The 16,083-nt window shown below is 54.1% G+C and overlaps 1 protein-coding gene and 1 pseudogene across 1 annotated transcript; both read left to right on the top strand.

Annotated features, from left to right (window-relative positions):
* Nucleotides 1–6,219: 6,219 nt before the first annotated feature.
* LOC149433023 (uncharacterized) lies at nt 6,220–12,025 on the top strand. The gene is made up of 3 exons (XM_089664752.1): nt 6,220–7,603; nt 9,109–9,480; nt 10,189–12,025. The coding sequence occupies exons 1-3, from the start codon at nt 6,625–6,627 to the stop codon at nt 11,577–11,579; spliced, it is 2,742 nt and encodes a 913-aa protein (XP_089520878.1). The 5' UTR covers nt 6,220–6,624; the 3' UTR covers nt 11,580–12,025.
* On the top strand, nt 6,236–6,328 carry LOC149433024 (U2 spliceosomal RNA; annotated as a pseudogene).
* Nucleotides 12,026–16,083: the final 4,058 nt, after the last annotated feature.

The following is a 16,083-nucleotide window of genomic DNA, read 5'->3' as shown; positions in this document are numbered from 1 at the left end:
CCCGGGATCTGGGAATGGTTGTAGGGGTTCTAAGGACCTAAGAATGGGTGTAGGGATTCCCGTGACCTGGAAATGGTTGTAGGGGTTCCCGGGACCTGGTAATGGTTGTAGGGGTTCCCGGGACCTGGGAATGGTTGTTGGGGTTCCCGGGACCTGGGAATGATTGTAGGGGTTCCCGGGACCTGGAAATGGTTGTAGGGATTCCCGGGACCTGGGAATGGTTGTTGGGGTTCCCGGGACCTGGAAATGGTTGTAGAGGTTCCCGGGACCTGGGAATGGTTGTTGGGGTTCCCGAGACCTGGGAATGGTTGTAGGGGTTCCCGGGACCTGGGAATGGTTGTTGGGGTTCCCGGGACCTGGGAATGGTTGTAGTGGTTCCCGGGACCTGGGAATGGTTGTTGGGGTTCACGGGACCTGGGAATGGTTGTTGGGGTTCCCGGGACCTGGGAATGGTTGTTGGGGTTCCCGGGACCTGGGAATGGTTGTAGAGGTTCCCGGGACCTGGGAATGGTTGCAGGGATTCCTCTGGGGTCTGAAGGTTGGGAATCTCCAATATCTGGATCTGTCCTTCTCTTGGTGGTGACTCTATGGGGTTAATCTGCAATGTTCTGTTGCTAGGTAACAAGCTGCTCTCGCACGTTACCATGGCGGCACCTCGGCATTCCTGACCATCATCCTCTGAAGTCTTCCTTGTGTAGTGGTGGGCGGGGTCTCTGGAGATACGGGGAGGGGGGGCAATGACACTCTAAAGGGCATGAATGGTGTCTCCCTTCATTGTGGCTGGAGACGGTGGGAGTCGGTGACACCATCATACCTATCAGGAGGTCAGGAACCATCCATGGCAGGAGACTCCACACCAACCTCAAGGTTCTATCTCACAAATGTTTGGATGGAAGTGTATTCCGCTTCTTTGTTCTCTCCCTGTTCCCCCCCCCCCCCATCAACATGACAATGACATCACTACTATAAAACTTACCTTATCTTAGTCCCTGTGATGTCATCACTGGGTCTCTGTGCTTCTCTATGCATTACAGGCAGATCATAGCTGGTGGGCGGCATACATAGCTTCCCTCAGCCCTGATGTAAGCAGTGGGAGGAGTTATGAAAATAACACAATGCCTTGATGGGTGGGTGTCACTCTGGAGGAGTGGGCGGTCCTAGGCAGGCTGTATTTGCACAGGTAACACCCACAGGTGATGCTGAACCTACATGTTGGAAAAAACTGGAATCCGATGAATGAAAAGGGGCGGGGTAAGGGACAGTCAGGCTGGGGAGGGAAGTACTAGATGATGCTGGACGTCCTCCAGCCAGGAAATGAGGCGGAGCTCTATCTGACTGGCTGCAGCTTCTAATGCACATTGTGAGGAGCTCCCAGTGTGCAGTGACATCAGAGGAACCATTCCAGTCCAGGGGAGGAGCCAATACACCTGTGCAAGACTGGAGGGGAGGAGCCGGTACACCTGTGCAAGACTGAAGGGGAGGAGCCAACATCTGTGCAAGACTGGAGGGGAGGAGCCAATACACCTGTGCAATACTGAAGGAGAGGAGCCAATACACCTGTGCAAGACTGAAGGGGAGGAGCCAACATCTGTGCAAGACTGGAGGGGAGGAGCCAATACACCTGTGCAAGAATGAAGGGGAGGAGCCAATACACCTGTGCAAGACTGAAGGGAAGGAGCCAACATCTGTGCAAGACTGGAGGGGAGGAGCCAATACACCTGTGCAAGACTGAAGGGGAGGAGCCAACATCTGTGCAAGACTGAAGGGGAGGAGCCAACACACCTGTGCAAGACTGAAGGGGAGGAGCCAACACCTGTGCAAGACTGGAGGGGAGGAGCTGCTACACCTGTGCAAGACTGAAGGGGAGGAGCAGGTACACCTGTGCAAGACTGAAGGGGAGGAGCCAGTACACCTGTGCAAGACTGAAGGGGAGGAGCCGGTACACCTGTGCAAGACTAAAGGGGAGGAGCCGGTACACCTGTGCGAGACTGAAGGGAGGAGCCGCTACACCTGTGCAAGACTGAAGGGGAGGAGCCGGTACACCTGTGCGAGACTGAAGGGGAGGAGCCGGTACACCTGTGCGAGACTGAAGGGGAGGAGCCGGTACACCTGTGCGAGACTGAAGGGGAGGAGCCGGTACACCTGTGCAAGACTGAAGGGGAGGAGCCGCTACACCTGTGCAAGACTGGAGGGGAGGAGCCGGTACACCTGTGCCAGACTGAAGGGGAGGAGCCGGTACACCTGTGCAAGACTGGAGGGGAGGAGCTGCTACACCTGTGCAAGACTGAAGGGGAGGAGCCGGTACACCTGTGCAAGACTGGAGGGGAGGGGTCTACATCCTCCATCATCCTGTAGAGGGGCGGGATCAGGGGAGGGGTCTATGTCCTCCATCTCCATCCTATAGAGGGGTGAGACCAGGGGAGGGCTTTACTTATAGAGGAGTGGCGGGATCGGAGGAGGGGTCTACCTATAGAGGAGGGGCATGGGAGGGGTCTACCTAGAGAGGAGAGGCGGGATCGGGGTAGGTCTACCTAGAGAGGAGGGGCGGGATCAGGGGAGGGGTCTACCTATAGAGGAGGGGCGGGATCGGGGGAGGGATCTACCTATGGAAGGATGGGATCGGGAGAGGGGTCTGCCTATAGAGGGGTAGGATCGGGAGAGGGGTCTACCTATGGAAGGATGGGATCGGGAGAGGGGTCTACCTATGGAAGGATGGGATCGGGAGAGGGGTCTGCCTATGGAAGGATGGGATCGGGAGAGGGGTCTGCCTATGGAAGGATGGGATCGGGAGAGGGGTCTGCCTATGGAAGGATGGGATCGGGAGAGGGGTCTGCCTATGGAAGGATGGGATCGGGAGAGGGGTCTGCCTATAGAGGGGTAGGATCGGGAGAGGGGTCTACCTATGGAAGGATGGGATCGGGAGAGGGGTCTACCTATGGAAGGATGGGATCGGGAGAGGGGTCTGCCTATGGAAGGATGGGATCGGGAGAGGGGTCTGCCTATGGAAGGATGGGATCGGGAGAGGGGTCTGCCTATGGAAGGATGGGATCGGGAGAGGGGTCTGCCTATGGAAGGATGGGATCGGGAGAGGGGTCTGCCTATAGAGGGGTAGGATCGGGAGAGGGGTCTACCTATGGAAGGATGGGATCGGGAGAGGGGTCTGCCTATAGAGGGGCAGGATCAAGTGAGGGGTCAACCTATAGAGGAGGGGTGGGATTGGGGAGGGGTCAACCTATAGAGGAGTGGTGGGATCGGGGGAGGGGTCTACCTATAGAGGAGGGTGGGATCAGGGGAGGGGTCAACCTATAGAGGAGGGGTGGGATTGGCAGAGGGGTTTACTAAGAGAGGAGGGGTGGGATCGGGGGAGGGGTCTACCTATAGAGGGGCATGATTGGGGGAGGGGACTTCCTATAGAGGGGTGGGATCAGGGGAGGGGTCTACCTATAGAGGGGTGTGATTAGGGGAGGGTGCTTCCTCTAGAGGAGGGGCGGGATTGGGGGAGGGGACTTCCAATAGAGGTTGAGGTTACAAAGGGAGGTCATTGGGTGGAAGGTGAATTGAGGTCAATGTAATCTGACCTCCAGGCTCCTCCTATGACCCTTCCCCCAACATTACAGTGGTGGTCCAATGAAGAATCTTCTCTCCTGTGTGCGGGAAATGGGGCCCTTCTTTCGGCCATCTCCAGGAGACTTTCTATTGGCCGTCCAGTGGTGGGGGGGTCTTTCAGGAACCAGAAGACTGGTGTCTGTAACGGAACTGGACCCCGACTGCACTGAGTACTCCCATTAGACTCCCCTTCCCTGTCTGAACACAGATCCCCGGATCCCACCGCTGACCATACAGGACGAGACACACCAGACATGAAGGAAACCAGGAGATAGATTGCTTTATTGTAACACAGATACTGTCATGATCCACCCGGCGATATCTCTAGCAACCCACAGAACGGGATTCCTCAGGGCGCGGGGTCTAAGCCCCAATCTGCTTATTCACCAGGGCCCCTGATGGTGGGGATGGACTTGGAGCCCCCCGAGACCAGGTCGTGACCCCCGAGTGCACCCAACTGTGGTAGAGGGAACCGCCAGAGGTATGTACCGGAAGAGAGCCTGATGTGAAGAGGCTGGCAGACCTGGGCAGTGATGACCGGATCCCTGCAGGATGGATGGATGACAGAGTACGTGTAGCGTAGTCAGGCAGGCCGGGTCGGTAACAGCGGAGGCAGAACGGTACTGAGCAGCGGACAGAGAGTAGTCAGGCAGGCCGGGTCGGTAACAGCGGAGGCAGAACGGTACTGAGCAGCGGACAGAGAGTAGTCAGGCAGGCTGGGTCGGTAACAGCGGAGGCAGAACGGTACTGAGCAGCGGACAGAGAGTAGTCAGGCAGGCCGGGTCGGTAACAGCGGAGGCAGAACGGTACTGAGCAGCGGACAGAGAGTAGTCGGGTTTCAGCAACAGGAGGTCAGATTACACTGTTCAACAGGTAAAAAGTTTTGGGCATAAAATTAGCTAATCTTACATAATTTTGGGGTGCTGAAAACGAAAATGACCCTAAAAAATGTTGATTGGCTCTAGTTTCCATGATATATTCACCCATCTAATGACGTAAGCCATTCAAAATGATGATGCAACTTCAGCTGCATATTGCGCAATTGATACTGGTGACCAATAGAAAATGTCATGTATACTGAGATGATGCAATATTAGCCTTTAATTGCATCACTTCACTGCATAAAAGCTGCAGTATCTGTAGCTGATTGGAGTTCGTCTTTACATTTGGTTTTCTGCTTATATAGGCTACTCAGTAATGCCTCCAACTTGTGTGAATAAAGCAGATAATTTCTGCTATATCTGCGGTGAAATAACTTTTATCTCACAAAAAAGGAGGATAACAGGAATGATTAAGAAAGCCTACAACTTGTATTTTGGCTGCAAGTTAGGAGACCAGGACAAGAGCTGGGCACCACATATATGCTGCAATTCTTGTGGGACGGCACTGGAGCAATGGTTGAATGGAAAAAGGCATCTATGCCTTTCGCTGTGCCAATGATTTGGAGAGAGCCAACAGATCATGTTAGTAATTGTTACTTTTGTATGGGGCCTCCAATTGTAAAAGGGCTAAATAAGAAGAAAAAGTTATCTGTGCAAAATCCAAATATTCCATCGGCAATACGTCCAGTTCCTCATGGAGAGGGGCTACCAATTCCGAAAGCACCAGAATCCTTCGTGGTTGAGTCAAGTGAGGAAGAACCTGAAGCGTGTCGTCACGTGCAGTTGTAAGAGATAGCCCTTTCCTCGAATTTTTTTTTAATTCTTTTATTTAAAATGTCATAAAAATATTTACAAACATAAATGAAAGTAATTCTTTCCATCAGAAATATAATTTTCAAACAACAAAAATTTCATAACAACAAAACACATCATATTACAAAAGAAATCCCACACAAACCCCCCCTCCCTCAAATCACATAAACAAACTCTCCCTCAATTCCTTTCCCTTCTTCTAAACAAGTTTTCATCCTGTGCTTTCCCTTCACCGCTGTCCCTTTCACCGTTCCAGTCTGAAAAATAAAGAAAACAAATCAAAATCATGCACAATCACATCTATCCTTATAGTACTGTCCCTCCCACCTCCCCCACAACCCACAAAAACCAAAAGGTTTTAACCACCCTCCTCCCTTCAATCACAGCAAACCCAATTCAAAACCCTCCTATTCCTACTCATAGCAACCATTCTACCACCATCAGAACCAGTTAAACCTCCCACCTCCCACTTTTATAACAAAACACACATCATCAAAAGGTATTTTAGCCTCCCACCACCCTTCATCAAAGAAAACAAAACCTCCCTCCTCCCCACTTAGCCAAAAAAAAACCCCCAAAAAAACACAATTTCCCAACCACCACCACTTCCCCTTAATATACATATTCACTCCCCTTCATTATATATGCATCCCATCACCCACTCCATTCCCTCCACTTACTTAATTTCCAAATCTTCTGTGCCTCCTCCAGACCAAAAGTTTTACAATCGCAGTATGCGTACAGGTAAAGCCTTCCACGGATCATGGACACACACTCCCTCACACTCAACTCTTCCTTCCTAAAAATTAATATATTCCGTACATCCCATAAACTCTCTTTCACGCAATTTACCAACATCCATAGCACTCGTTCCTCCACTTTTCCCACATTACACAACCCAAACTTCACAATCTCGACCGACATTCTACCCACCTATCGCTTCTCGGCCTTTTGGCTAAGATCAAGTGTAGTATCGACCTTGCCTTTAGGGGTGTCCCGGCTTCCAGCTAGGACGTTGAGAAACACTTGCATCTATCCAAGCCATTTGGTCTGTGTGGGGTACCCTCTTCTCGGCCTTGTAGGATCGTCGGTTAAATCCGGCTTCACCTACTTGCTGCTATTGGGTTTGAGGCTTAGCCCCCACACAGAACGAGTTTGTGATCTTCCCCCCCCTTGTTCACTCTGCGTTACTACCTCCGGGCAGTAGACGCTCAATAGCCTTTTCAAAGGCTAAGCTAGCGAGAGTGAAGCCGCCGAGGAAGAAGAAGGAGAAGGAACCCGACCAAGATCCCTGGGAAGCCCTTCTGAACTCCTCTGCGCCAAGATGGGGAAGAAACAGACCGCGAAGAAGCCACAGAACGCCACCACCGCCAAGACCCCGGGAGAAGCCGCCTCCGCCTCCACCTCCACCCCAGACCGCTCCGGCCCTGCAGACGGTCTCCCTCCCTTGGAGCCCTGGATGAAGCAGACAGTCGTGCTGCGGCTGAAAGAGGTGGATGGCAGAATCCCGGAAATGACCCCGGAAGTCTTTGGCAAGAAGATGATACTCGAGCAGGGATTCAGCAAGGCAGAGACCCTGTCGGTGCAGTCCTTTGTGAGAGGCATGTTCCTGGTCACCTTTGTCTCACTACAGGTGTGCAGAAGGTACTGGGAGGCAGTGAAGACCGCTGGACCCGACTCCCTCTTCCGGAAGTTCGCTGCGAACTCTCCCATTCAAAGGGACGAAAGAAGGATCACGGTGTCCATGAGGAACCCTCACGTCCCCGGCAGAGACATAGCCACCTACCTCCAAAGGTTTTGTGTCGTGTTGAAGGACCCAGTCCGGATACTAGACACCAACGGCTTCTGGACTGGTAAGTGGGCAGTGTTTTGCAGGCTACTAAGAGATCGTCCCGCTGGAGATCTCCAACACCTGCAACAATGCTTCTCCCTGGGATCGTCATCAGGACTCCTACACTACCCGGACCTACCCCAGTCATGCCGCAAGTGCGGCCAGCCGGGGCACGAGGGTAAGGAATGCAGTGTGCTTTCTTGTAGGTTCTGTAGGTCTGCAGGTCACGAGACCAAGGATTGCCCAAGGTCCAGAACCTGCAACCTCTGTGGACGGTCCGAGCACGTCTACAGAGACTGCCCAGAAAGAAGCAGGACGTACGCCGGGGCCCTGAGCAAGGGCCCGGCCACCAAACCAGCGCCACAAAAGCCTCCAAAGGACCCGGGTAAGAGGAACCCCCCCCAGGCCCCAGGTACCCCTGCCCCTGGTCCCCCTGCCCCTGGTCCCCCTGCCCCTGGTCCCCCTGCCCCTGGTCCTCCTGCCCCTGGTCCCCCTGCCCCTGGTCCCCCTGCCCCTGGTCCTCCCGCCCCTGGCCCCCCCGCCCCTGGCCCCCCTGCCCCTACCCCTGGTCCCTCTGCCCCGGCCCCCGGCCCCTCGGCCCCTGGTCCCCCTGCCCCTACCCCCCCCTGCCCCCCTGCCCCTGCCCCGGTCCCACCCCCCCCGGACCTGTCCTCCCAGGAGGACTTCCCGCCCCTTCCCCCTGTCACCCCTGTCAGCAACTCTGCGGCGGGGTACAGGAAGAGGAAGAAGGAGCAGGCCAGCCCGGCGGCGGAGGACACCTCCTCTGCCACCAAGCGACCTGCCGTCCTCCAGAATGTCGCAGGCCCCGACCCCGTGGGGGAGGACCTCGACACGCTGGAGGAAGAAGAGGTGGAGGAAGAGATGGCTCTGACCCAGTCGGAGCCAGATCTCTCCACCGACTTCAATGAGGTCCTCAACGAGGTCCTCAATCAGATTGGTCTGGGCCAGGACACTTGTCAGGCTGCAGAGGTCACAGAGGTCGCCCCCCCTCCCCAGGGGAGGTAGGCACAGCCCCTGCCGACTAACCCCTTCATCTCTTTCCCATGATGGCTGAGATATCTATCTTTTCCATTAATGTGAGGAGCATAAAGGACGTGTCTAGGAGGCAGACTGTGCTGACCTTTCTTTCCACACAGCAGAGTGATGTGTACATGCTTCAGGAGTGCGCACTTCCCCCTCTGAGGAGGTACACTCATTTGTCCTCCCAGTGGACCCATGGTCCCTCCTACTGGTCTGGGGGTGGCGATTGCAAGTCCGCAGGGGTTGCGGTTCTTATCCGGGGAGGACGTTTCACTGTTGACTCCGTCCATGAGCTCGTCTGTGGCCGCCTTCTGGTCATAGATGGTTCGTGGGCGGGGGAGCCCGTTAGGCTCATCAACGTGTACGCCCCCCCGGAGAAGAACGCGCGGCTGGAACTTTTCCAAACCCTGCGGACGCAACTCGCCACAACGAGAGCAGTAGTAATCGGCGGTGACTTTAACTGTCCGATAGAGGAGGATGGGCGCAGCTCCAGCATATACGCAAAACTCGACGTCACCTCGAAGCTGCTCCGAGAGATGATTGCAGAGGCTTCCCTGCGAGACGCAGTGGGATCCGTGGGGCGCGGTTCCGTGAACTACTCATGGAGCCGCCCCGATGGATCTGTGCGCTCCAGGATTGACTTTGTGCTCACCTCCAGGGCAGTCAGGCACCGCGGGTTCTCCATGGTTCCCTGCTTTTTCTCTGACCACAGGGCCATTCACTTTCAAGGTGATCTGGGAGAGGGCTTTGCCCCGGGCCCAGGCACCTGGAAGCTGAATTGCACCCTGCTGGGCGATGAGGAACTGCTAGCGGAGCTCAGGGAAATCTACGGTGCCTGGCGAGAGGAGAAGGCTTTCTTTCCTAAGGTCAGCGACTGGTGGGAGTTCGTGAAAGTCAAGCTGCGCAGCTTCTTTCAGGCCAGGGGACGCCAGCAAGTGTGTGCCAGGAGGAAGGAACTCAGGAGGCTGCAGCGCCAGCTGCAGTCCCTGCAGGACCTTCACCACTGTGGCTGGGACGTGAGGCAAGACCTGGAGGACACCAAGAAGTGCTTGAAAAAGCACTTTGAGGAAGAATCCAGGCACATTGTCTTCCGTGCCAAAGTGGAGCATCTCGAGAAAGGTGAGAAGTGTAACTCTTTCTTTTTCAGGAAACTCCACTCAGGACACACACCCCTGTCGGAGCTGCGTGACAAGACTGGAACACTCCAGAAGGGGAAGGAGGCCGTGATGGAAGTGGTCAGCGACTACTACTCCGACCTCTACTCTCCTAAAGAAACGAACTCGGAAGCGGCCGACAGGTTCTTGTCAGGTATCTCTAACACTATTGATCCTGCAGGTTTGTCGGCCACCAACGCCCCCTTGACGTTGGAGGAACTGCACTCTGCCGCTAAATCCTTTAGGCAAGGCAGGACCCCGGGCTGCGACGGTCTCCCAGCGGAGCTCTATGTAGCGCTGTGGGATCTCGTGGGCCCGGACCTGCTCGAGCTGTACGAGGAGATGGTGGTGGAGGGCAAGATGCCTCCTTCGTTGAGGGAGGGGATGATCACGATCCTGTACAAGCGTAAGGGGGAGAGATGTGACTTGAAAAATTGGCGTCCCATCTCTCTTCTGAACGTGGACTACAAGATCCTCGCCAAGGTCATGGCGAACAGACTGAAGGCTGTCATCGGACAGATCATCAACCCGGATCAGACTTGTGGCATTCCTGGCCGCAGGATTGCGGACAGCCTAGCGCTTGTCCGGGACACGGTCCAATACATCAAGGACCGCCGTGTGCACGCGGCCCTGGTCAGTCTTGATCAGGAGAAGGCCTTTGACCGTGTCTCCCATGGGTTTATGTGCAGAGCCCTGCGCAGGTTTGGTCTCGGGGAAATGTTTTGTTCATATGTTGACATCATGTATAATGACATCTGTAGTTCCGTGCAGGTGAACGGCTGGAAGACTGACCCCTTCCCGGTTCTCTCCGGGGTCAGACAAGGCTGTCCTCTCTCACCTCTGCTTTTTGTTTGCTGTATAGAGCTCTTCGCCGAATGCATCAGACGGAATCCAGAGATCGGGGGAATCACCGCACCGGGACCAGACAGACGGGAAGTGAAGTGCTCGCTCTACATGGACGACGTGACGGTGTTCTGTGCCAACCGGCGCTCCATCGACCTGCTCGTCCAGACCTGCGAGGACTTCGGCCAAGCTTCGGGGGCAAAGGTCAACTGCGGGAAGTCGGAAGTCATGCTCTTCGGAAAGTGGTTCCTGCCTTCTTCTGCATCCATGCCCTTTGGCATCAAGACAGACTTCATGAAGATTTTGGGAGTTTGGTTTGGTGCCGAGGGCGCAGCCCTGAAGTCTTGGGAGGAGAGACTGGCCAAGATGCGCCAAAAGTTTGGACTCTGGAGCCTCAGAGACCTCACCATCGAAGGGAAGACACTGGTACTCCGCAGCGAGATTCTCCCTGTGTTGCAGTACCTCGCCCAGGCCTGGCCCCCCCGGGTCAACACCTGCAAGGCCATCACCAGGGCGGTGTTTCACTTCATCTGGGGCTCCAAGATGGACAGAGTGAAGCGGGCAGTCATGTTCAAGGAACCCCTCAAGGGCGGTAAGGGCGTGCCCGACATCGCCACCCAGCTGAGGGTGTTCTTTGCTTGCAACTGCGTCCGCAGAACTTTGCCAAGACGGACTACGGACTCTGGCGGGAACGCAATGTCTCGCTTCTTCCTGTTGCCTCTCTGGAGGTCCCTGGGGTGGGACACCTGGGATAGTTCCATCCCCTACAACTGGGACACTCCTTGGTTCTACTTGGATACCTTCAAGTTCATCAGGGAGCAAGGGCTGCAGGGAGTCAAGCCGGACTTGTGGAAGCCAAAGACCATCTACAAGCTCATCCGAGCCAGCGACATTTTGGAGTCGGTTCCAGGCCTGCCTTCAGACACCTGCAAGGTGGTCTGGAGGAATGTTTCTTCTAACATCCTCACCAACAGGCACAAAGACCTGGCATGGATGGCTATCCAGGGGGGACTGCCTCTCAGGACATTTATGCATGCCAGGAACCTGAGCAGATACAGACACTGCCCCTTCTGCATCACCCATGAGGAAACGTCGTATCACGTTTTCTGGGAGTGCTCATTTGCTCAGGCCCTGTTGGGGGCCCTGGAACCTGAACTCAAGGACTTTGTGCCACAGACAGCCATCACTCACTTTGGGGTTTTGAATGGGCTGTTCTGTGGAACTTTTTCTTTGGAGGACATTGACGGCGCCTGGCGGGTGCTGTGCTGTTTCAAGGACGCTTTATGGTGCGCCAGAAAGCGCCTCACACTCCAGCGGGAGAGGATGTCCATTGAGGACTGTCGCAGACTGATCCTCAGTCTGCTCAGAGACTATTCCTTGTTGGACTTTAAGGAGGAAGAGGACGTCTGAAGATTTCCCCCTTCCCCCTACTCCCCCTTGCGTGTCTTTGTCCCTTCAATAAAGCTTCGGGCCTGTGTTTCCCCCCTCCCCTCCCCTTCCACCCCCCCCCCCCCCCCACACACCCGATGCCTATTGTTGACAGTGTTTTTCTTTTCAGTTATCGTTTTCGTGCATGACATAGTGACTAGGAAATGTATATCGTATTAGGATGCTACAGTTTTTGGGGTAAGCGGCGTCATGCATGACGTGGTGATCCGGGGGATTCATCCTCCGTGCACATCACGTCAGGCATCATACCGCTGAGCGAATGTATTTATTTGCCTGACTGTATTTATCGTATGCTTGGAACTGTATTGCTATGTGGTGCGCTGCGTCGCAGTACAGGGTGAGATGTACCCCGATTACACGTAACATGTTGTTTTTGATGCTTATGCAATAAAAGTATCTTTTCAATCAAAAAATCTGTTCTTATCAGTGTCCAGTGGGGGTGCTACCGACCATTCTGGTAAGAGGATGGTTGGTGTATAGTACCCTCACTGGTATGATGGGGGTCCGGAAGGCTAGTACCGGAGGGACAGAAACCAGGGAGCGCCATGATTCGTTCTGGGGCCTTGGGAGTAATTCCTCTGGGGAGACCGGAAAGACCCAGTACCTCCTGGTTTGAGCATGCTACCTTGGTCTGGCCTGGGGTCGGGGACGCAAAAAGTCCGCAAACTCAGTGCCCCCTGGGGAAGACGCTCTCAGGGGTGTCACTAGTAACACTTGGGTGTGGGACCCCACGGTGTGAAGATGACACATGGCCACTGTTTTTCACCTCTTTTTGCACAGCGCCCTAAGGACCAGGCCTTTTGGCTAAGTCCAGGGCAATTTTTGCTACAGGCCTCAGGGCCTGGTCTGTGCACTATTAGGCACGGTACCACTTTTTTATTTTATTCTATTTATTTAAACCACTCCCACGTTTTGTCACTTTTTGCTTTCTTATGTGTGTGTTTTTTCACGGATGGAGGGTGTGGGTCCTCGGGCCTTACCTGAAGTCTAGGGGGAGGATGTGTGGCCATACGGTTCCTTCCTCCCCTGATCCCTAGGGGGTTTTCTCTTCGGGAGAACCCCCTTGCCTAGTACTGGATGTCCGGCTTCGGCTGGGCATAAGGAACGGTGGTCCACCAGGCCTTTTGGCCAGGAGGACCAAATGGGAACCTTGTCCCTGTCAGGAGCTTCGTGCCCCGGGGGATCGGGTGAACGGTCCAACCCTTTCGGGGGTAGGACAAACACACCCCTAAGTGCACGTTTTTCGTGTGTGTGTTTCTGCACTTGCACTTTTTTGCGGACACTTACGGGTTTTTTCGTTACAGTTCCACGTTTGCGGACTTAAAAAATTCTACCCACCCCAGACAAACCCTCCACCATTTTCAACAACGACTTCCACACCTCCTTTGCATACCCACACTCCCAAAACACATGCTCCACATTCTCAACACATCTACACCCTTCCCTCGGACATATCTCACTATCAACCATCCTTCTTCTCCTCTGGAATTCTCTCGTCGGCATACATCTATGAACCACCATCCATGCCACATCCTTCTGCCTATTCACAAGTTCCTTACAACTCACATTCTTCCATACCTTCCTACTTTGCATTTCAGTCAATCCCCCTATCCACTCCAACTCCTCTCTTTCTTCCAACACTTTCATAACTTTCTTACTCTCACACCATACTTCTTTCACCACCTCTTGCAATTCATACCTCCTCATACACCTTTCAATCCTCACGTAAAACCACGGCGCTCCAAAACTTACAGGCTTCCTCAGATCAATCTCACACAACTTATACCTTCTCAACACGCTCCCACTTGCATATCTCAACATGCAACCTGCCAAACTCTCCTTCCCACTTATCCTTACACACATACTTACGTATTTTACAACCAAAAATCTTTCAATATTTACCACACCTTTCCCTCCATTCGCTTTTACTTTCATCACCTTCTCTCTCTTCAGCTTCTCCATTCTCGACGACCATACAAAGGAAAAACACTCTTTTATTATCTTTTTTAAAATTCTATCGGGAGCAGGAAATACAACATACAAGTACAGTAATATTGGTAATATCACTGCCTTTATGATCAAGGACTTCCCCTTTCCTCGAATACAAGAGAAAAGCCAAGAGAAGCAAAACCGACACAAAACTGAAGACAAAACTAGTGAGAATCCGAAGTATTAAAATGATTCAACTTAGCTTATAGCTATCATTTTTCTTGGTAATCCTATGCAATATATTATGCCATTTAGGCTGTTATGTAGTCATATCACTTGCTTTATATTTGTGGAAAGACATCTATCTATAGAATTATTGTGCATTATGTAGTCATTACGCCTATAGTAGAAAACTTTCCGTTTACAGAAAAACTAGAGCCGATTGACAAATTTCATTGTTATATTTGAACTCAGAATGTGAAATTCATTAAGAAATGGATCCTTTTGTTTCCAAAACTGGCAAAAAATAAAAATTTGTTGAACAGTGTTATCAGGACTAAGCAAAAGGATAGTCAGACGAGCCGGGGATCAGAGCAGGAGACGGTCAGCAGAGGTCAGGATCAAGCAGGGTCGGCAACGAGGTATCTCACGCAGGAACAGACGAGCCGGGAACAGGGAAATGAAGACCAATGTGAGCATTGCACGAGCTGGTCTACATAGCCTGCCCGGCACCGACAGGCGCGCCTGGGTCCTAGTGCCCGCCTGCCTGTATGTCTTGTCAGGATCCTATGCCTGTGCAGATTCGTGCACCGCGGTGATCTCTGGGATTCCTGACAGATACATACACTCCAGGAACAACCCCCCCTGCATAATGACACAGGGCGGGGCAATCCCTCCTCCCTGCATAATGACACAGGGCGGGGCAATCCCCCCTCCCTGCATAATGGCACAGGGCGGGGCAATCCCCCCTCCCTGCATAATGACACAGGGCGGGGCAATCCCCCCTCCCTGCATAATGACACAGGGCGGGGCAATCCCCCCTCCCTGCATAATGACACAGGGCGGGGCAATCCCCCCTCCCTGCATAATGACACAGGGCGGGGCAATCCCCCCTCCCTGCATAATGACACAGGGCGGGGCAATCCCCCCTCCCTGCATAATGACACGAGGCGGGGCAATCCCCCTCTCTGCATAATGACACGAGGCGGGGCAATCCCCCCTCCCTGCATAATGACACAGGGCGGGGCAATCCCCCCTCCCTGCATAATGACACGAGGCGGGGCAATCCCCCTCTCTGCATAATGACACGAGGCGGGGCAATCCCCCCTCCCTGCATAATGACACAGGGCGGGGCAATCCCCCCTCCCTGCATAATGACACAGGGCGGGGCAATCCCCCTCTCTGCATAATGACACAGGGCGGGGCAATCCCCCCTCCCTGCATAATGACACAGGGCGGGGCAATCCCCCCTCCCTGCATAATGACACGAGGCGGGGCAATCCCCCCTCCCTGCATAATGACACAGGGCGGGGCAATCCCCCCTCCCTGCATAATGACACAGGGCGGGGCAATCCCCCCTCCCTGCATAATGACACAGGGCGGGGCAATCCCCCTCTCTGCATAATGACACAGGGCGGGGCAATCCCCCCTCCCTGCATAATGACACAGGGCGGGGCAATCCCCCTCTCTGCATAATGACACAGGGCGGGGCAATCCCCCCTCCCTGCATAATGACACAGGGCGGGGCAATCCCCCTCTCTGCATAATGACACAGGGCGGGGCAATCCCCCCTCCCTGCATAATGACACGAGGCGGGGCAATCCCCCCTCCCTGCATAATGACACAGGGCGGGGCAATCCCCCCTCCCTGCATAATGACACAGGGCGGGGCAAACCACATCTAGTAACCAGAGACACCCCCCACCAAGCCAATACACAAACACATACATCCCATAATAGTTTGCTCCCAAGCCAGACACACAATAGAACAATGGGATGCACCACATGACACCAAACAATCCACAACCCCCCCCCCCAATATTAGGACAGATCCCCCTCTACCCCTAACAGGCACAGGGGGACTTACACATAAGGGGGATATGGGGAGCTGAGATAGGGGTCTCCCCACCTCTCCAAAGTGAGCTGTGTTCCATGGGCCCCCCACCCAAAGTGAGCTGTGTTCCATGGGCCCCCCACCCAAAGTGAGCTGTGTTCCATGGGCCCCCCACCCAAAAGTCACTCCTGTCACATATCTCCCCTATCGGCAGGAGACTAACGCAGGAGGAGACCCCAGAAGGATGGACTCTGAAGTTTCTCTGTACTTCCAGTCCCCCAATGCCGGCACCCACACAGGACCCCAAATTGTCCCACACAAAGCATTCCTCACCCAGCCAACCTCTGCCTCTCCCGTAGAACATACCCACCGCTGGGGAGAAGTACGGACTGGTCCTTCTCCCTGAAGTCCTCTCAGCCACTGGAGAGAAGACAGAGTGGCTGGGCTGACTCCATCATGCGGTGGGGGATCTGGGCCGGCTCCA

This window comes from Staurois parvus, unplaced genomic scaffold (genome assembly GCF_062004578.1).
Source record: "Staurois parvus isolate SC_StPar_1 unplaced genomic scaffold, SC_StPar_1.0 ptg002020l, whole genome shotgun sequence".
In the NCBI taxonomy this organism is placed as follows: Eukaryota; Metazoa; Chordata; class Amphibia; order Anura; family Ranidae; genus Staurois; species Staurois parvus.
This window is presented reverse-complemented; position numbering and strand designations above follow the sequence as displayed.